The sequence below is a fragment of the Corylus avellana genome, chromosome 7 (assembly GCF_965113065.1).
Source record: "Corylus avellana chromosome 7, dhCorAvel1.hap1.2, whole genome shotgun sequence".
In the NCBI taxonomy this organism is placed as follows: Eukaryota; Viridiplantae; Streptophyta; class Magnoliopsida; order Fagales; family Betulaceae; genus Corylus; species Corylus avellana.
The window spans coordinates 25,943,314-25,964,279 of NC_142496.1; the positions used below are offsets into that span (position 1 = coordinate 25,943,314).

The following is a 20,966-nucleotide window of genomic DNA, read 5'->3' on the forward strand; positions in this document are numbered from 1 at the left end:
TAAGTGTTATAGACCTTGAAATTGTAATTCACTAATTAATATTGCTTCTAGTAAAAAAAAAAAAAAAATTATATATATATTAACGGAAATCTAAGGATTTCATTAATTAAAGATTACGAGTATAAAACTCTGCAAAATCATAGCCACATATATACTATGAGGTTACAAAGTCATAGATATAAACAAAAATTCTTACAATCAAGTGTTATTTATGACTTCAATCTTCTACTAACCCATGTACAAATACAGTTAAAGAGCAGATCTAATCCGAGCCGACTAGATCAAAAACATGTAAGTCATGGGTAGCCAAATTTTCTAACAAAATTTATTTAAACCAGCCATGAGAGATAACTCTTCACACCGAATAATCCAAACCGTGCTCCAAGAAGTAGATCAATTGGCTGGGACCACGCCTAATGAAGTGGAGGTCACTAGTTCGAATCCCCCTCCCCCCTCTTGTGCGGACATATCAAAAAAAATTAATCCAAACCGTGAAAAATAACCCATCGTACCTAATTATTCTTCCTCACTCATGAAATGACATTATTTATAGTTGAACACTATGATCCATATCATATACTTGATAATCATTTTGCCAATAAATTTTCATCACATATAATATTTAATATTTAGCTTCCAGTAAATTGATAGTTGATGGCAAGAAAAAACATTTAAATAATAATAATAATAAATGAATAACAAAAAAGGCAATTAATTAGAACAAATTGGAAGAGTTTTCTAAAAATGAAATCCAACAACATTACAAATCCAACAAATATAAAAAACATAAATTTAGAAACATTATATATATATAAAGGAACGTGAATACCCTAAAACCGCTATCCGCATCCACATGTGTAGATATTAACTTTTACTAGCCACGTTTGCATCTGCATGTACGGATAACGAATAGTGAATAAGTGCTGATAACGGATACAAACAGTTATTATCCGCCCGCATTTTCACCCCAAGCACATGCAAAGCTTACATATGATGATATATATGTGACTTGTTCATACAAAACATTTATTGGCAACGAAAGTAGAAGAGTAATTTGGAGACTTATTTGTAAAGTTCCATAACTCCAAAAACATTGTAAGCACGACAGACAAGACGAAACCCCGAAAATCCCGAACTCTTGCTCAAGGCCTCGAACTCCTTCTCAGTTCTTTCCTTCCCTCCAAGGTTAACAAGCATGACATTATCAAGGGAAGAAACATACTTCGCAGCATCACTTGACTCAGGTGCCTCTGGCATTATATAGTCAATGATAATCACTTTTCCATTTTGTTGCAGTGCTTTATTGCAGTTGTTCAAAATTTTTATGCAATGTCCATCACTCCAGTTGTGACATGTAGCCTGCAAGAAGATCTTGTTCTTTTTAACACATGCCAATCTAATTTCAAGTGTCGCATAAATGGCCGATTAACTCACCTTCATCATAATGGCGTCACCTTTTGGAACACTCGCAAACATATCTCCTGCAACATTCTCAATACCTGCATAAAATTTGACGTCGCTGGTCAACATCAAATTCTTTTTTTTTTTGAATAACTAATTTATTAAAATGAAAATAATTAGGGAGACCAGCCACTAAGCCCCAAAACCATCGAAGACCACCCAATTAACATCCCAAACCCTGCACAACTCGAGAAAAAAACCAGACAAGCCAAAACAAGCACAAACAACCTCAATAGTATTATATATGGTACCTGGATAAGATGGTGCATGTTGTATCACATGAGGCAAATCAAAGTTGATGCCTTTAATGGAAGGGTACTTAGAAATGATCATGTTGAGGGTTGCTCCAGTGCCACCAGCAACATCAACCAGCGATGATAATCCCTCAAATCCTTTGTATGTCTCAAGCATTCTTGTCATGGTTATTCCAGAGATATCAGCCATAGCCTTGTTAAAAACTTTATTAAATGTTGGATCAGCGTTCATGTGTTGGTAGGCGGATCTCCCATGGACCTTCTCAAATGTATTGCCTTCTTCAAGAATAGCATCTTTAAGATGAAGCCTATATATAACAATATGAATGCCAAAACAATTTGAGCAGTAATATATTATTGGAAACAAGAGTGTGATATATGCAAAGAATGTAAGATTTACAACTACCTTAACTAGTTAGTTATTTGTTTTCCAATTACTTTTACTATAACTTAACCTCTTTGGCTCTGTATATATATATATATAAATGTTAGAATTTTATTTTCTTGTGAGCTGAAGGAGATATATTTGTAGGTTATATTATATTTTAGAGAAAATTACAATTATCTCTTCTAAACTACCAGTACTCTATTAGTAACATCTTCTAATGTTTTTTTTTGCAATGTCCTTCTATCTGTCAATATCTTGTAATGTTTTTTTTTTTTTTTTTTAGTTTAAAAATCTTTGGTTTACATATTTTGCCTATTTCTTGCTCATCTTTGTGCAAGAGTTGAGCAAATCCACCATTAAATATGTAGGACCACATGTAAGTCATCCAAATTTAATAATAGATTTGTAAAGAAATATGGACAAAATATGGGCAATAGATGAATGTGTAACATTTCTCTCTTTTCTTTTAGAAGAGAAATGATTTGATCATGTCAATATTTTTTTCATCTTTTTTCTATTTCATCGTATAAATTCAATAGATCAATCATTGGATTTGTAAACTCATGTAGATCGAATTCACATAAATTCAGTAAGGTATAGATTCATTCACCATAGCAATAGTTAAAAGATATTGAAATGAGAATAAATTCTATTATTTCTCTTTGACATAACGTTGATAATGTTGATCTAAATATTTGCTTTTAGATCAACATTATCCTTTTCTTTTTAAGTACAGATCTAAGAACATATCAAGTATATACGTACCGTACCTCCGCAGCGGCTGGGTGATGAGAAAATAGTGGCATGGAAGCTAGAGAGTATCCATCTTCATTTTGAACATAGAATTTGCCAGCGGGTGCGAGTCCATAGAGTCTCTCATCACTTCCATCTTCGCCGGTGCGCACAGAGCAAGTAAGAAGTGAGTAGCTTGCAAGTAAACGGAGCATGCGATCAAGCAGAGAAGGGGCATCGGGGTTTTTTGTGGGAAGCTGAGAAGCAATCTCAGAGGTCGACATGTAAGCATTGGCGGCGGCAGGGCTTGCAGCCGCCCGAGCAATGATTTCGAACAGGTTGAGCTCCACGGCAGCTTTCAATACCATGGCGAAAACGTGAGAGCTGGACAGGTGCATGGCATAGAGACATGCATCGTCGTCTCCTGATCTCTTAATGGACGGCTGATGATCATCCAAGTGCTTCTCCGTTGAACCCATCTTCTTCAGGTATACCCTCTCGTTTGTATTCTATCTTCTATTTATGCTTCAAAACTGCACAAAACTATTCACTTCTGACTTGCTTTTAATCAACAAAGCCCGCTGGACTTTTTGATGAGCACATGATCGAAGTGTACAAATGTTTGAATAATCTGTTCAAATGTTTGAATAATCTCTTGATAATTAAGGTTTTGGATATGTTTAAAACGAATGAGTAATCCTCTTCCATAAAATTCAAAACTGCACAAAACTATTGACTTCTGACTTGCTTTTAATCAACAAACCCCGCTGGACTTTTTGGTGAGCACATATAGTGTTCAAATGTTTGAATATTCTGTTCAAATGTTTGAGTAATCTCTTGATAAGGTTTTTGTACATGTTTTATAACGTGTAATCCTCTTTTATAAAATTGATTTTATAAGATAAATTAGAGCATTTTCAGTAGTTTTTCTCTCATTTTTCTTAAGGGTTAAATATTTCAGACCCTCCTAAGGTTTTACAACTTTATTTTTTCTCCTCTGGAGTTTCATTTTTATCACAAGAGGTCCTTATGGTTTTGATAATAAACCAAGTTAGTCCTCCGTTAGTTGACTTAACGGAATTTCACGTGGACCAATCAGATGTTGATACGTGACACCTATTTAATTTTTTTAAAAAAAATTAAAAATATATATATATATATAAAATAGTAAAGGAAAAAAAATTTGGGGTGGCATTGGCCATTCGAGCCACCCCCAAAAGGCCAAACTTTTTTTAAGTGGATTATTATTATTATTTTTTAACCTTTTGGGGGTGGTTGGACCATCCCCTTGACCATCGAGGTGACTCGTCCAAGTTCATCTCAGCCGTAGGGGGTGGCTAAAACCACCCGTAAGCCCTTGGGGGTGGTCTGGCCACCCCCAAAAGCCCAAACTTTTTTATTTTATGTTTTTTTTTTTTGGGGGGGGGGGGGGGTTTTAGGGGTGGCCAGACCACCCCCTTGGCCATGGGGATGGTTCAGGCACCCCCAGGCCATGGGAGCCAACCCCTTTGCCAAAATGGGGTGGTCCAGCCACCCATTTTTATTTTTATTTTATTTTATTTTTTGGATTAATAACTTTTTTGGTATCTCGGTTTACATGTTTTTATTTTTTATTTTTTCTCTTAAATTTTAAAACGTACGTAATTAATTTAGTACCCATCTTTGGGAAAAGATAGAATACTACCTCTGTTAGTTTCCGTCAATCCCTCATTATCGGAAGTCCACATGTCACTCCCATATTACGCTACGTGTCCTAAAAAAAAATAAAATTAATTAATTAATTAAATTAAACCTTAAAATAAATAAATAATTTTTTTAAAAAAAAATTAAACCCAACGTCTCTCTCCTCTGTTTGGTAGTTAAGAAAATCGAGGAAAAGAATGAACTTGATGTCTTTTCAAAAACACTCAAATGCTTAGTTCGTCTTTCTCCTCTTCCACTTTGCTTACCGCTGGCCTCCAGCAACCTCCATCTCTTCTAAAATCAATGTACTGCTTGCAGAACTACTTGCATCTGCTCCATTTTCAGACGCCCAAAGAGCTCCATTTTGAAAGAAAAAAAAAATAGCAAGAGAAGGGAAGAAGATTTGGGCTCCATTTTCGCATCTCTCTCCAAATAATCCATTTTCGAAACTGGGTTTTGTGGGGACGATCTCACCAGCCATTGCGAATCTGACATCGTTGAGGGTTTTGAATCTAAATGATAATCACTTGACCGGTTCCATACCGGATAACTTGGCCTCCTTGCCGGACCTGCAGATTTTTGACGTTTCGAACAATAACCTTACTGGGTCGATACCGAAATTCACATCGTCGTTCAGGTCAGACTTCTTGAGGATTTCGATCAAATCCAAGCCCCATGATTGTGTCCCGTTAACAGATCACCGGCTGAATTTCGGGCTTCTATTTCTCTTTGGATTTCCACGATTTTCTTAGTTTTAATGGGTTGATCAGAATTTAGGGAAAAATTAGTTAGCGATTTGCGGATTCATTCAAGTTTTTGGTTGTTCTTTCCCTTGTTTTCTCTGCAACCAAACATAGGGCTTCTGTATTTTTTGATTATGGGATTTTGGTTCTACAGAATGTGTTTTATATATATATTTTTAGGTTTAGTTCATTATTTTATTATTTATTTTTAGGACATGTGGCGTATTATGAGAGTGACATGTGGACTTCCGTTAATGAGAGACTGACAGAAACTAACGGAGGTAGTAATTCCATCTTTGTAACCTCATAGCAACATACTATGAGGTTACAAAGTCATAGATACAAACAAAAATTTTTAAAATCAAATGTTATCTATGATTTTAATCTTTCGCTAACCCATGTACAAATACAAACAAAAATGTTTACAATCAAGTGTTATCTATGACTTCAATCTTCCGCTAACCCATGTACAAATATAGTTAAAGAGTAGATCTGTTCCGAGCAGACTAGATTTAAAACATCTAAGACATGGGCAACCAAATTTTCTAATAAAATTTATTTAAACTAGCTGTGAGAGAGAACTCCTCACACCAAATAATCCAAACCGTGAGAAATAACCTATCATACCTAATTATTCCTCTTCACTCATGAGGAGACATTATTTATAGTTGAACACTATTATCCATATCATACTTGATAGTCATTTTGCTAATAAATTTTCATCACATATAATATTTAATATTTAGCTTCTAGTAAATTGATAGTTCATGGTAAGAAAAAACATTTAAAAAATAATAATAATAAATGAATAACAAATAAAGCAATTAATTAGAACAAATTAGAAGAGTTTTCTAAAAATGAAATCCAACAACATTACAAATCCAATAAATATAAGAAACATAAATTTAGAAACATTATGTATATATATATAAAGGAATGTGAATACCCAAAAACTACTATTCGCATCCGCATATGCAAATATTAGTTTTTACTATTCACGTCTGCATCTGTATATACAGATAACGGATAGAGAATAAGTGCGAATATCGGATGCGAACGGTCAGGGCCAGCTCAAGCCCCAGGCGAGTTAGGCCCTTGCCTGGGGCCCCCAATTTAATAAGGCCAAAAAAAAATGGACAAAAAAAATTTAAGGCAATTTTTTTTTTTTCATAAAAACTTAAGGCTTCTAATAATGATAAATAAGTAATATAAATAAGGCCTCAATTTAAAAAGGCCAAAAAACAAAAAATAAAAATTCAAAAAAATTTAAGGCTACAATTTAATAAGGCCCCAATTAATAAGCCCACTATAAATTCTAGAAATAATTCAAAAAAAAAAAAGACTTATTATAAATTATGAGAATTTGGTGAAAATTTTCATCATTACAAATAAAATATTATTGATTTATTTCCTATTTTATTATCTAAGGATAGGCAATGGCGAAAAACATATACTCCATAGAGTATAATTCTGACTACCGGGAGTATTTTAAATACCACTCTTTGTCCGACTGCCTCTCCACTTTCTAATCATAGAAAGTGCTCCAATTGACATATTAAATTATATAAAAATACTTGATTATTTTTTATAGAATTTTATTGACAATACATGTTACAGTTGCTTTTGCAGAAAAAAGTTTTTCAAAATTAAAATTGATAAAAATCCTATCTAAGATCAACAATGTCAGAGAGATTAAATGTATTAACTATATTATCAATTGAAAAAAAAAAAAGACATTAGAAAATCTTGAATATAAAAACTTAATTAGAAATTTTGCATCTCAAAAAGTGAGAAGAATGATTTTTAAATAAAAATATAATATTAATATTATTTTATTTTACTTAAAAAAAAAAGGGGCTACATTTCAAAGTTTCGCCTAAAACCCCAAAATACATTGAGCCGGCCTTGCAAACGATTATTATCCACCCACATTTTCACCCCCGAAGCACACATACAAAGCTTACATATACATGATGATATATATGTGACTTGTTCATACAAAACATTTATTGGCAACGAAAGTAGAAGAGTAATTTGGAGACTTATTTGTAAAGTTCCATAACTCCAAAAACATTGTAAGCACGACAGATAAGACGAAACCCCGAAAATCCCGAACTCTTGCTCAAGGCCTCGAACTCCTTCTCAGTTCTTTCCTTCCCTCCAAGGTTAACAAGCATGACATTATCAAGGGAAGAAACATACTTCGCAGCATCACTTGACTCAGGTGCCTCTGGCATTACATAGTCAATGATAATCACTCTTCCATTTTGTTGCAGTGCTTTATTGCAGTTGTTCAAAATTTTTATGCAATGTCCATCACTCCAGTTGTGACATGTAGCCTGCAAGAAGATCTTCTTCTTTTTAACACATGCCAATCTACTTTCAAGTGTCACATAAATGGCCGATTAACTCACCTTCATCATAATGGCGTCACCTTTTGGAACACTTGCAAACATATCTCCTGCAACATTATCAATACCTGCATAAAATTTCACCTTGCTGGTCAACATCAAATTCTTTTTTTTTTTTTTTTTTTGAATAAGTAATTTATTAAAATGAAACTAATTAGGGAGACCAGCCACTAAGCCCCAAAACCATCTCAGGCCACCCAATTAACATCCCAAACTCTGCACAACTCGAGAAAAAAAACCAGACAAGCCAAAACAAGCACAAAAGACCTCAATAGTATTATATATGGTACCTGGATAAGATGGTGCATGTTGTATCACATGAGGCAAATCAAAGTTGATGCCTTTAATGGAAGGGTACTTAGAAATGATCATGTTGAGGGTTGCTCCAGTGCCACCAGCAACATCAACCAGCGATGATAATCCCTCAAATCCTTTGTATGTCTCAAGCATTCTTTTCATGGTTATTCCAGAGATATCAGCCATAGCCTTGCTAAAAACTTTATTAAATGTTGGATCAGCGTTCATGTATTGGAAGATGGATCTCCCATGGACCTTCTCGAATGTATTGCCTTCTTCAAGAACAGCATCCTTAAGATGAAGCCTATACATAACAATATGAATGCCAAAACAGTTTGAGTAGTAATATATTATTGGAAACAAAGAGTGTGATATATGCAAATAATGTAAGATTTACAACTACCCTAACTAGTTAGTTATTTGTTTTCCAATTACTTTTACTATAACTTAACCTCTTTGGCTCTATATATATACATGTTAGAATTTTACTTTCTTGCTGTGAACTAAAGGAGATATATTTGTAGGTTATATTATATTTTAGAGAAAATTACAATTATCTCTTCTAAACTACCAGTACTCTATTTGTAATATCTTCTAATGTTTTTTAGCAATGTCCTTCAATCTGTCAATATCGGGGCTACAATCTCCTTCCGCGACTCAAAATGGAAAAAATACAATGTAGAAGATCAAAATGAAAGAAAAAAAAAAAATCAGAAAAATGAATTTTGTGCCTTTTTCAATTTTATTTTTATTTTATTTTTCTAATTATTTTGTCTTTCTTTAGATTTTTCTGAATTTTTTATCAGGTTAATTTAAGGTAGTTAATTAATTTATCCATTTCAACAATTGAGGGAACACAAACGTACAAAAGTTTAGTACTTTCTCTTAAGCTATAGCTTATAGTATTTGATAACATGATAGTTTGAAGTAATTATGCATGCCTATCGATCGTTAGAATATATCCTGATATTTGCCTTAATTATTTGTCTAACTGAGTATAGGATGGTTTTATTTTGTATTAATGAAGATGATTATATATATATATCCTTGTCTCTGATTTTTTATTTTTTGGTAATTTTATTTATTTATTTTTTTAAAAAAAAAAAGGGGGCATTTTTGGGTATTTTAACCCAAAAAAAAATGGTGAAATTAAAAGGGATTTGAAACATGGAATCTTGACATTGTAAATTTTTAAACTTTGAAACTATGACTGCAAAACCATTTATACTTTGAAAGGTGTGAGTGAAATTTCCCCAATACACAAGAACTAATGTATATTATGGGTGCATGGGGCCGGATGGGGTAAAATGGGAGTGTGTTTTTAGCATTTCTCAATTTATTTTTTTGTAATCAATGAGAAGATGATCTCTACAATATCCATAAATTGTCTGCAAAAAAATGTATATATTCATATAAGAAATGCTAAATATCACGTCCGGCTAGCTAACGCAGCAGGCCCATTTGTCCTTGATTTTTTTTTAACAAACATTTATCCAAATGCTAATATGAAATGCAATGCTGGTCCAATGAGATGAGGGCCGGGTGTGATATTTAACATTACTTTATATGTATATTTATTTCAATATTTTCATGTTTATATTAAATAATGAGAATGTTATATATCATATTTTTATCCAACTATTTTACAATGTTGATATATCAGTCTCAACCAACTCTCGAATTTTTTTTGTTGGGAAACTTCACAAAGAACCCCTAAACAATCGCATGTTTTGAGAAGATCTCCATAAATTTCAAGAACTCTCAATTTCACTCCTCAAACTTTCAATTTGATGCAATTTACTCTCTCTGTCAATTTTTGCCGTTACCCTTTGATTTTTGGAAAACCACCTTTTGTGTGTGTGGGTTTTTTTTTTTTTTTTTTTTTTTTTCATGGGCCACCTTGTGTGTGTGTGTGTGTGTTTTTTTTTTTTTTCTTATAATAAATATTTTTTATTTTTTAATTTGAAATTTTAGAAGAAAAAAATAAAAAAATCAAGGGTCTAATGGTCATTTTTTGAACTTTTAACATTTAAAAATTGACTAAGTAAATTGCATTAAATTGAAAGTTTATGGGGTGAAATTGAGAGTTTTTTAAATTTATGGAATCTTCTCAAAACATGTGTAGCTCAGGGGTTTAAAGTAAAGTTAAAAATGTTTGGTTTACATATTTTGCCTATTTCTTGTTCATCTATGTACAAGAGAGCAAATTCATCATTAAATATGTAAGACCACATGTAAGTTATCCAAATTCAACAATAGATTTGTAAAGAAATATGGACAAAATATGGGCAAGAGATGAATGTGTAACATTTCTCTCTTTTCTTTTAGAAGAGAAATGATTCGATAATGTCAATATTTTCTCATCTTTTTTCTACTCTATCCTATAAATTCAATAGATCAATTATTAGATTTGTAAACTCATGTAGAATCCACACAAATTCAGTAAGGTAGATTCATTCACCATAGCAATGGTTAAAAGATATTGAAATGAGAATAAATTCTATTATTTCTCTTTTACATAACGTTGATAATGTTGATCTAAATATTAGCATTTAGATCAACATTATCCTTTTCTTTTTAAGTACAGATCTAAGAACATATCAAGTATATACGTACCGTACCTCCGCAGCGGCTGGGTGATGAGAAAATAGTGGCATGGAAGCTAGAGAGTTTCCATCTTCATTTTGAACATAGAATTTGCCAGCGGGTGCGAGTCCATAGAGTCTCTCATCATTTCCATCTTTGTCGGTGTGCACAAAGCAAGTAAGAAGTGAGTAGCTTGCAAGTAAACGAAGCATGCGATCAAGCAGAGAAGGGGCGTTAGGGTTTCTTGTGGGAAGCTGAGAAGCAATCTTAGAGGTCGACATGTAAGCATCGGCGGCGGCGGGGCTTGCAGCCGCCCGAGCAATGATGTCGAACAGGTTGAGCTCCACGGCAGCTTTCAATACCATGTGGAAAACGTAAGAGGTGGACAGGTGCATGGCATAGAGACATGCATCGTCGTCTTCTGATCTCTTATTGGATGGCTGATCATCATCGAACTGCTTCTCCGTTGAACCCATCTTCTTCAGGTACACCCTCTCGTTTGTATACTGTCTTCTATTTATGGTTCAAAACTGCTCAAAACTATTCACTTCTGACTTGCTTTTAATCAACAAACGTCGTTGGACTGTTTGGTGGGCACATGACGTCTTCAAATGTTCGAATAATCTCACGTTCTTGGTCGACAAGTTTTGCACATGTTTATAAAAAATAGTAACCCTTCCCTATAAAATCGATTTTATATTACAAAATTTTACCATTACGTTTATGTTTCCAAGCAATTGAAATGAAAATGGGCACAAAGAGGGCCTGGATGAGTCGGATCGCCCACTCCTGATCCTACGTGGTATGCAAGGATGGGGTTGAGGATGATGTGACACTACCAGCTCTTTTCATTTATTTTATTTATTTTTTATTTTTTTACATGCTGTTATTTAATAACAACATATATGTTATAGTTTAATCAATAGTTAAAATTAAATTTTTAAATTTTTATTTTTATTTTTTTTTCTCTTATTAAATGCTTTTAAAAATAAATTAACTTTAAATTCAATATTAACCATTGATTAAACTACAATATATATATATATATATATATATATATATACCGTTATGTAAGCCGATTTTTTTGTTTTTTTATTGTACTTTGGATCCCCATAATGTAATTAGCACTATCATATCAAGATTTTAGCCACATAGGAAATGCCACGTTTCATCTTATCACACATCACTGTCCACAATTTTATGGATGGATAGAATTGTAAATAAACAAGTTCGTGAATCACGAGTAAAACGTATCTAAAATGAGTCGATTGTAAACACAAATTTATGGCTCTGTTTGCTATTGCCTAGAAAAAAAAATTCAGTGGCTTCGCATTGATTGATGTAAAAAAATCAATCTGTTTAGCTCTGTTTTGTGGACGTGTTTTTGCTACTACTCCGAACCGTAGTGAATAGGTAGATTCACTGCCCTATGATGTGAAAAATTAAAATGACTAGTTTTATGACTCTGTTTTGTACTCTAATTTTAAGAAAAATCAAAAGAAAGCTATTATTATGGTCAATTTATTGGGAAAGTAGGAAAAATGAATCTTATTGATTTCAAATAAAATAAACAGTATCCATTTTATTCTTACGATTATGTTTGTCAACGATATACATTATATACGTATGCTTAATCAATGCCCCAATTTCAAATCTTGATCGTATTAATTCCATTTGGAATTGAAAGGATCTTCCACGGAAAAGTAGCTTGATATATAAAAAGTCATAGTCCATTTCCTATATCCCTTCCCCAAAACCAAATCTGCTCCTCCATCACATATTTTCCCCTTTCTTCAACGATGTGTGATATAGTCACAATTTAAATTTAATTTTGGCTCAATTTTTAGATTAAATTTTTCTTTCTCTCTAGTTTAAGGCTCTCTCTCTCTCTCTTCCACAAGCAATTTTTTTTTTTTTTTTAAAAAAAAAAAATCTTAAGAGAAAAGTTGGACTAAAGTTGGGTTTAAGTTGTGCATTTATTATTTTCCTTCTTCAACCTTATCTGTTGGGGGAGAAGGATCTGGCTTAGGTGCGGTAGTGCAAAACTACTGCACCATGCAGTAGCCCAAAACGACCTAGTTTGGGGTTGTTTTGGGCAATAAAAGACTATTTTTTTTAAAAAAAAAAAAAAAAAAATATTAAAAAAAAAAAAAAAAAAGAGAAAGAAAAAAAAAAAAAAAAAAAAGGAGTGGCTGGGGGCCAAAATGGGGTGGCCGGACCACCCCATTTTCTCCAAGGGGGTGGCTGGAGCCACGCCCATGGCCGGTTTGGGGGTGGTTTGTCCACCTCCAGACCGGCAGCCACCCCTTTCATTTTTTTTCTTCTTCTTTTTCTTTTACTTTTTTAATATTTTTAGTTTTTTAATATATTTATTTTTTTAATTATTGATTTTTTTAATATTTAATAAATATTATATTATTACTTAAAAGAAAAAAAAAAAAGTCTTTTATTGCCCAACACGACCCCAAACTGGGTCGTTTTGGGCTACTACATGGTGCGGTAGTTTTGCACTACCGCACCTAAGCCAGATCCGAGGGAGAAAATCTCTTATAGTGGGCCCCATTATTTTTTTGCTTATTTACAATATGTTATCATTTATTCATTGAGTGACATGTATCCACTTTTATGGGATTTTTAAATAAGAGGACAAAAGAAAAATGAATGGTGTCCTCTCTAGATTTGTTTTTTTTTTTTCTCCCTCTCTCTCTCTCATATGTAGGAGTTGCTTGTTATAGCAAAAAGGGCATAGCTAGGGGGATTGAGAGGGGGCATATGCCTACCCTCAACTCCTAAAAATTCTTCATACCATAATAAAAAAATTTCATATGCCTTCTCTCAGCCATGATTATGCTCGCTTTTAGCAACTCTTGAGGGCAAATGCCCCCGCCACAACCCTCCCCCACCCCCTCCACCCCCCGCGCGCGCGACGGCCTCAGCTACATGATTATGCTCTCCAAGCCCCAGCCATAATTATTTTTGAAGAAGTTGAAGATGAATAAACCGCACTGTTTTACTAACCCAATATTTTTCTTAGGAGAGGCTTTCATGCGGTAGTTTGGAAGTACCGCAATTTGCGGTAGTTCCAAATGGACAGCTAAGATCGTCCAACACAATAAAAATTAATTTTTTTGAAAGAAATAATATATTATTCATTAATTATTAAAAAATTAATAATAAAAAAAATTAAAACCATTAAAAAAATAAAAGAAACTGAGAAGCCACCCCTTGGTCAAAAGGGACACCCATTTTGGCCAAGAGAGTCACCCTATGGCCGGTCTGGGGTGGCCGAACCACCCCCAAAAGGCCAAAAGAAAAAAGAAAAAAAAAAAACCCTTAAAAAAAAGTTTTGGTTTTGGGTGTGGCTGAACCACCCCCAAGGGTCTGCGGGTGGTTTCAGCCACCCCCTACAGCCGATATGGAGATGGCCGAGCCACCCCCATGGCCAAGGGGTGGTCCGGCCACCCCCAAAAGGCCAAACCTTTTTTTTTTTTTTAAGTTTCAATGTGTTTTGTTTTTTTTTTTTTTTGCCCTTTTGGGGGTGGCCGAACTACTCCCTTGGCCATCAGGGTGGCTCGGCCAAGTCCATATTGGCCGTAGGGGGTGGCAAAAACCACCTCTATGTCCTTGGGGGTGGTCCGGCCACCCCAAAAGGCCAAACTTTTTTTTATGTTTTTTTTTTTTTTTTGGCCTTTTGTGGGTGGCTGAACCACCTCCTTGGCTATGAGGGTGATTAAGCCACCCCCAGACTAGCCATGGGAGCCACCCCCTTGGCCAAAATGGGGTGGTCTAGTCACCCCTTTTTATTTTATTTTTTTTGGTTAATAACCTTTACGTACATAACTAATTTAGTACTTCATCTATGGGAAAAGACGGAATCACTATCTCTGTTAGTTTCCGTCAATCCCTCATTAACGGAAGTCTACGTGTCACTCCCATATTACGCCACGTGTCTTAAAAAATAATTAAATTAAATTAAACCTTAAAAAAAAAAAAAAAAAAAAAGATCTCATCCAAAAAAATAATTAAACCCAACGTCTGTCTCTGCTCTTTTTGGTTGTTAAGAAAATCGAGGAAAAGAATGAACTTGATGTCTTTTCAAAAACCTCAAAAACATTCAAATGCTTAGTTCGTCTTTCTCCTCTTCCACTTTGCTTACCGATGGGCCGCTGGCCTCCAGCAACCTCCATCTCTTCTAAAATCAGTGTACTGCTTGCAGAACTACTTGCATCTGCTCTATTTTCAGACGCCCAAAGAGCTCCATTTTGGAAAAAAAAAAAAACTAGCAAGAGAAGGGAAGAAGATTTGGGCTCCATTTTCGCATCTCTCTCCAAAGAATCCATTTTCGAAACTGGGTTTTGTGGAGACGATCTCACCAGCCATTGCGAATCTGACATTGTTGAGGGTTTTGAATCTAAATGATAATCACTTGACCGGTTCCATACCGATTACCGGATAACTTGGCCTCCTTGCCGGACCTGCAGATTTTTGACGTTTCGAACAATAACCTTACTTGGTCGATACCGAAATTCACATCGTCGTTCAGGTCAGACTTCTTGAGGATTTCGATCAAATCCAAGCCCCATGATTGTGCCCTGTTAACAGATCACCGGCTGAATTTCGGGCTTCTTTTTCTCTTTGGGTTTCCACGATTTTCTTAGTTTTAATGGGTTGATCGGAATTTAGGGAAAAATTAGTCAGCAATTAGCGGATTCATTCAAGTTTTTGGTTGTTCTTTCCCTGTTTTCTCGGCAACCAAACATAGGGCTTCTGTATTTTTTGAGTATGGGATTTTGGTTCTACAGAACGTGTTTTTTATTTTATATTATTTTTTTTTAGGTTTAGTTTATTATTTTGTTTTTTATTTTTAGGATATGTGACGTATTATAGAAATGACATATGAACTTTCGTTAATGAGCAACTGATGGAAATTAACTGAGATAGTAATTCTATATTTTCTCATAGGTGAGGTGTTAAATTAGTTACGTTTTAAGAGAAAAAAAAAATCATGTAAACCAAAGATTGCAGTAGTTTGATTTTTCTTAATAATTAATTAATTTTATATTATTTTTAAAAAATTATTAATTTTTTATTCAGATAAAAAGATCTCAGCCTTCCATCATGCAGCATGTGATTGGGGTAGTTTGGCATCACATGCAGCATGTAAGCCTCTGAAGCTTCTCACTTCATTGCGTTGATAATGAAAAAAAATACAATTTTTTTATTTGAAATAATATAATTGACAAGTCGTGCAAGAAAAAGAAAAAAAAAACAAAAACAAAAAAACACAAGAAGACACATGAGTTCAAGTGTACAGGAGTGAAAAATACAATTTTTTATTTAAAATAATATAATTGACATGACACAGGTATTGCCCTTAGAATGCAATTAAAAGACAACATTTTCACCATCAAAGTCTACATGACAATAATATTAAAGAGGTTTAATACGGACACAACACAAATTTAATTTATAATCAACTTGTTTTTTATGTGTAAAAAAAATTTGCATTTTAAACTAAAAATATTGTCTTTTTTCTCAAATTTTTATAATCCCAAAATTCTTTCTATCAATTTTTTTTTTAATAACACGTAGGAGAAAAGTTGGCTATAAATTAAATTTATGTTGTAACCATAACATTTTTTAATATTAAAATGAAAAAAATTAATTTCTCTCTCCTCTGTCGGTTTCCTATGGGAAGAAGCCAGGATGGTTAACCCAACCTGGGTTGATCAGCCCTTTTATTAAAAAATTGCTGCAAGCCACCATATGAATGCCATCGATGGGTAAGAAGATAAAGAATTTATATCAGCCCAATTAAAATTAAAAAAATCAATGGAAGAGGTATGTGATCGCAAGGGCGACTAGTAGAAGAATGTAGGCGATGCCTTGATCTATCGCGGAGCCTGGATTAAAGAAAAAGAACAATTGTAAGTACCCAGTATTAGTAATTGTATTTTGGTAAAAATACAAAAAAATTAAGCGTACAAATTAATCTCCTACAGAGTAAAAGAGTTGGATTAATATATATATTACCGTGGCTGGATATTGCAGGAGAAGGAGATTACGTGGATATTGTGGATTTGCTTTGGGAGTCAGAGTGGTCCACATTCCACGAAATTAAGTGGGAAATCACTTGAACATCTGGCCTACGTGTCACTCTTAATTGACTTGCCACCTTCTTTGCTTACGTGATCATCAACAAAACCAGCCAAAATAACCACGTAAATGTTGAAGAAAATCCAGGATTAATATTAATATTAAAAGGAATCAAGAAATATTCTTGATTGATTAGTAGATGACGAAAGGGATGATGAGTAATATTGTTCTAGCATTTCTAGATTTTCACCATCAAAGTCTGCTAGTCACTTTTTATTTATTTATTTATGTTTTTTAATAAAAAGGCTGATCAACCCAGGTTGGGTTAACCAGCCTGGTTTCTTCTCTTACGAAATCGACAGAGGAGAAAGAAATGAATTTTTTTCATTTTAATATTATTACCACATAGACTTTGATGGTGAAAATGTGATCTTTTGATTGCATTCTAGCCTTTCTCATTGCACCCCCACCTACAGCTATAGCCGGTCCCCCCCCCCCCCCTCCCCCCCCCCCCCTTTCTCATTGCACCCGCACCCCCACCTCCAGCTATAGCTGGTCCCCCCCCCCCCCCACCCTCAAGCTATAGCCACTTGCTATAGATAGCCTATAAGAAAAGTCCAAGTCCCTTCCCCCTCCTCCATTACATATTCTCCCCTCCTTCAACCCCCTCTCCCCAACAGAAAAATCCATTGAAGAAATTAAGGAATCATGGATAGGAAGCAGGAAGATATGCAATTTCTTGGCCTCTTTGGTATCTTCCAAGAGGCGTACAAGATCATTTTCTCATGGAGGAAGAAGTTGTTCACCCAGATCACCCTCACCTTAATCCTCCCTCTATCTTTCATCAACTTGGCTCACACAGAAATATCCAAGCTCCTCTTCCCAAACATCAATCACAACCAAATATCCTCTGATGAAACCACTCCTAAATACAACCAGCTCTCAGACTTCTCCATCACCTTTTGGCTCTTCGAGGCTGCATACTTAACCTTCGCCCTCATCTTCTCCCTCCTCTCCATCGCCGCCGTGGTTTACACCATTGCATGTAGTTACACCGGCCGTGAAGTAACCTTCGAGAAGGTTATGAGCGTCGTCCCCAAGATCTGGAAGCGGCTTATGCTCACCTGCCTCTCTACTTTCGCCGCCGTCTTCGCTTACACCATAGTGGCAGTAATTTTGACGTTGATCTTCATTGCAGTGGTATATTTCTTTGTGTCAACCAATTTCGTTGTTCCCGTGCTTATTGTTCTGGGGATCTTGTTCGCTGCGGGGTCTGTTTACATGGTCATTGTTTTGCAATTGGCGAACGTTGCGACTGTGTTGGAAGACGCACATGGGTTTCATGCGCTGTCGAAGAGCAAGGCACTGATAAAGGGAAAGATGGGGCTGTCAACGATTATAGTTTTGATGTTCAACATCTCTGGTTGGCTCATACAAGTGGCATTTCAGAAACACGTTGTTGACGGCGGTGAGTCACTGGGTTTGGTCAACAGGATTGCCATTGGGATTATATGTTTGTTGTTGCTTTTAAAGTTGAATCTCTTCGGGCTTGCGATTCAGACGGTGCTCTATCTCGTTTGCAAATCCTACCACCATGAAAATATCGACAAGTCGGCGCTTTCGGATCACCTTGAAGCTTATCCAGGAGGATATGTTCCTTTGAAGACCAAGGATGTTCAGTTTGTGGAATTTAATGTTTGATTAATATTGATCATAAATGTTTTTGGGTGTTGTACTTTTTTAATTACTTAATTTACTTGCATCGATTCCGTATATAATAAGCCAGTTTTTAGATCAATAATATTGTTTGCTTATTGGGTTTGGTGTACTACTGTTTGTTTGTTTTTGTTTTTTTGTTTTTTTTTGAAAAGATATCAAATATCATTAATTTAGAATAGCTTCAACAATTACAATATCACAGACACACTAAGGGTAGTCCTCTCTCCATAACCTCTCCTCACTAAATGAAAGAGCCAATTTTGCAAGCTTCCTATGGGCTGCCTCATTGGCCGTGCGTTTCACACGTCCAGCTTTCCATCTATGAACTTGCTGTAGAAGAAGTCTTGCATCATTTATCAATGGCCCATACCTCCCCCAAGAGCACTACTCCTCCTTGCACAATGCTTGGACCACTTCAAGTGAATCACCTTCCAATAAAACCTCATTAAAACCCACACATACCTCCGCCATTTTCCAAGCTGCCAAAGCTTCAGTAGTGGTAGGATCAGTTATATATTGCCTTGAGGCCACAAATGCAGCAAGCAAATGTCCATCATGATCACGAGCAATAATTCCCAACCCCATCTTCTGCCCCTCTTTATCAACTGCAGGATCCCAATTGAGCTTAATCACACCATAGGGAGGTTTTTTCCAACTCTGTTTCACAGGATTCGGTGAAGAAATTCTATGCTCACGTCTGCCCAACTCAGCTGCCTTAAATGCATCCACTTGCTCCTGTGCCAACCGAAAAATCACTGAAGGAGCCTGAAAATCACCTTCAAAAACCCATTTGTTCCTACACAGCCAGAAGAGTCGTGCTATCACAGACACTTCTTGCATTTGATCACTCTCCAACCGCCAACTCAGCATATCCAAAACATTTGCAAACGTATCTTCCATCTAGGAGCATTTATGGATGGGCTTCAAACACTCCATCCACACATCACTGACAGAAGGGCAATTCCACCAAATACAACAGTCTCACTAACCAGACCACATATTGGGCATACACTACAAAAAAAAAAAAAAAAAAAATTATTGGAGATTTTTGACATTTTATGGTGTTCGACGCGTCAAAATTTTTTTCTACCATGCTGTTTCTGATGCGTGTAAATTGTCAGAAGTATAGGTGTCAGAAAAAAGTTTTTCCTGACATGTCAGTGGGTAGAACGTCAGAAAATTATGATATTTTATTGTATGACACGTTAAAAATATTTTCTAACGCTACAAATAGTAGCACGTCAAAAAATTCTAACGTGATACTAATACCACATCAGAAAATTCTGACTAAGTATTAATGCCACGTCAAAAAATTTAGTCTTTTTTTATTATTATTATTTGTTTGTTGAATTTACGATTGCTTTTTTGTTTGCACCTTTCAATGTGTTTGATGTTGTTTGATCTTGAATTTTTGGTCAAGAAATTTGCTCCACTGCTTTGGGCATTGAATGATTGGCAGCCACAACATGGGTTGTCGAGAAAGCTTTTCTGCCACTTCCCTTCTTTCTCAGCTAATTCTATTTCACTTTTCACTTCGTCTTTGACAGCCAAGAGGCCTTTCATCTCCCTTTTCAAAATGTCAAGGTTTGACTGGAATTTGATAGTGTCGTTGATCTTAGAATAGATAGGGCCACAGAGAACCTGTCCAATTGCTACCACTACTTCATCCACAACCGCAGCCAGCACTTCCATGCCTACCATTTTGCTATGTGAGCTTAAAAAATGTACTACCAAAGAACTGCAGAAGAACACTAAAGTGTACGTTCAATAAAAAGAAGAATTCACTCCAAAAATTCTATTTACTCCCTCAATTAAAAAGAAAACGGAGGAGCTCTTGTATATATACCTGTGAGGAGCTCTTGTAGGAGCTAGAAACGGAGGGAGAGAGGACGACGGCTGGAGATCGATGGCGGAGAGACAGCCGGCGGGTTTAGCTACGGAGGATCGGAGACTTCGTGAGAGAGAAACTACTGAGCTTGAGAGAGAGTATATATACGGCCGGCGGGTGGAGAAGAGAAAAAAAAAAAAGAAAAAAGAAAAAAAGAAAAGGTTAATCAAGCTTCGAAGAAAGAGAGAGAGCTATGGCGGAAGAAAGAAAGAAAACAGGAAAAAAAAAAAAAAAAAAAAAAAAAGAGCTGAGAGCTATAGCTAATTAATTGGGCGATGGTCTTCCAGTTGTACAGCATGTGGGACAAAAAAGATACAGGGGAAACTTCAGAAAACTCCCCCTAAGTTTCAGCCGATTTAAAAAACTCTTATTGAATTTTTAAAACTCTCATTTAAACCTCCTGAACTTTGGTTTTCTCTCATTTTGGATCCCTTTAACATTAAACTACGTCATTTTGAATGTTTTATACTCATTTTACCCTTCCGCAAAACTACGTCATTTTGTGTCCTAAAATTACAACATCTACCCAGCCTAAAACGATGTCGTTTTAGGCATTAATTTTTATTTTTTTAAAAAAAGGAAAAAACCGGGGTGGCTCAGGCCAGTCTGGGGGTGGCCAAACCACCCCCTTGGCCCGGCCACCCCCAAAAGGGCCAAAAAAAAAAAAAAAAAATGGGGGGCAGGGGGCGGGGGGAATGGGGTGCATTT

General features: G+C 35.3%; 3 protein-coding genes across 3 annotated transcripts; 1 reads left to right on the top strand and 2 right to left on the bottom strand.

The window, feature by feature from the left end:
• Positions 1–780: 780 nt before the first annotated feature.
• On the bottom strand, positions 781–3,319 carry LOC148584727 (caffeic acid 3-O-methyltransferase-like). The gene is made up of 4 exons (XM_088518039.1): positions 2,869–3,319; positions 1,713–2,023; positions 1,435–1,499; positions 781–1,359 (listed from the first exon to the last, which is right to left on the bottom strand). Exons 1-4 carry the CDS (start codon positions 3,312–3,314, stop codon positions 1,063–1,065), a joined length of 1,119 nt encoding a protein of 372 aa, XP_088374165.1. The 5' UTR covers positions 3,315–3,319; the 3' UTR covers positions 781–1,062.
• Positions 3,320–7,125: 3,806 nt separating this feature from the next.
• Positions 7,126–11,050, bottom strand: LOC132184521 (caffeic acid 3-O-methyltransferase-like). Its single transcript, XM_088518081.1, has 4 exons — positions 10,586–11,050; positions 7,963–8,273; positions 7,676–7,740; positions 7,126–7,600 (listed from the first exon to the last, which is right to left on the bottom strand). Exons 1-4 carry the CDS (start codon positions 11,029–11,031, stop codon positions 7,304–7,306), a joined length of 1,119 nt encoding a protein of 372 aa, XP_088374207.1. The 5' UTR covers positions 11,032–11,050; the 3' UTR covers positions 7,126–7,303.
• Positions 11,051–17,267: 6,217 nt separating this feature from the next.
• On the top strand, positions 17,268–18,473 carry LOC132183960 (uncharacterized). Its single transcript, XM_059597440.2, has one exon. The coding sequence runs from the start codon at positions 17,360–17,362 to the stop codon at positions 18,350–18,352; it is 993 nt and encodes a 330-aa protein (XP_059453423.2). The 5' UTR covers positions 17,268–17,359; the 3' UTR covers positions 18,353–18,473.
• The last annotated feature ends 2,493 nt before the right edge of the window (positions 18,474–20,966 follow it).

Coding starts and splice junctions, on each gene's coding strand:
- LOC132184521 (XM_088518081.1), bottom strand. CDS start 11,031: ATGGGTTCAACGGAGAAGCAGTTCGATGATGATCAGCCATCCAATAAG. Junction 8,274..10,585: donor CCAGCCGCTGCGGAGGTACG/GTACGTATATAC, acceptor TGTTATGTATAG/GCTTCATCTTAAGGATGCTG. Junction 7,741..7,962: donor ACATGCACCATCTTATCCAG/GTACCATATATA, acceptor AATTTTATGCAG/GTATTGATAATGTTGCAGGA.
- LOC148584727 (XM_088518039.1), bottom strand. CDS start 3,314: ATGGGTTCAACGGAGAAGCACTTGGATGATCATCAGCCGTCCATTAAG. Junction 2,024..2,868: donor CCAGCCGCTGCGGAGGTACG/GTACGTATATAC, acceptor TGTTATATATAG/GCTTCATCTTAAAGATGCTA. Junction 1,360..1,434: donor GTGACGCCATTATGATGAAG/GTGAGTTAATCG, acceptor ATCTTCTTGCAG/GCTACATGTCACAACTGGAG.
- LOC132183960 (XM_059597440.2), top strand. CDS start 17,360: ATGGATAGGAAGCAGGAAGATATGCAATTTCTTGGCCTCTTTGGTATC.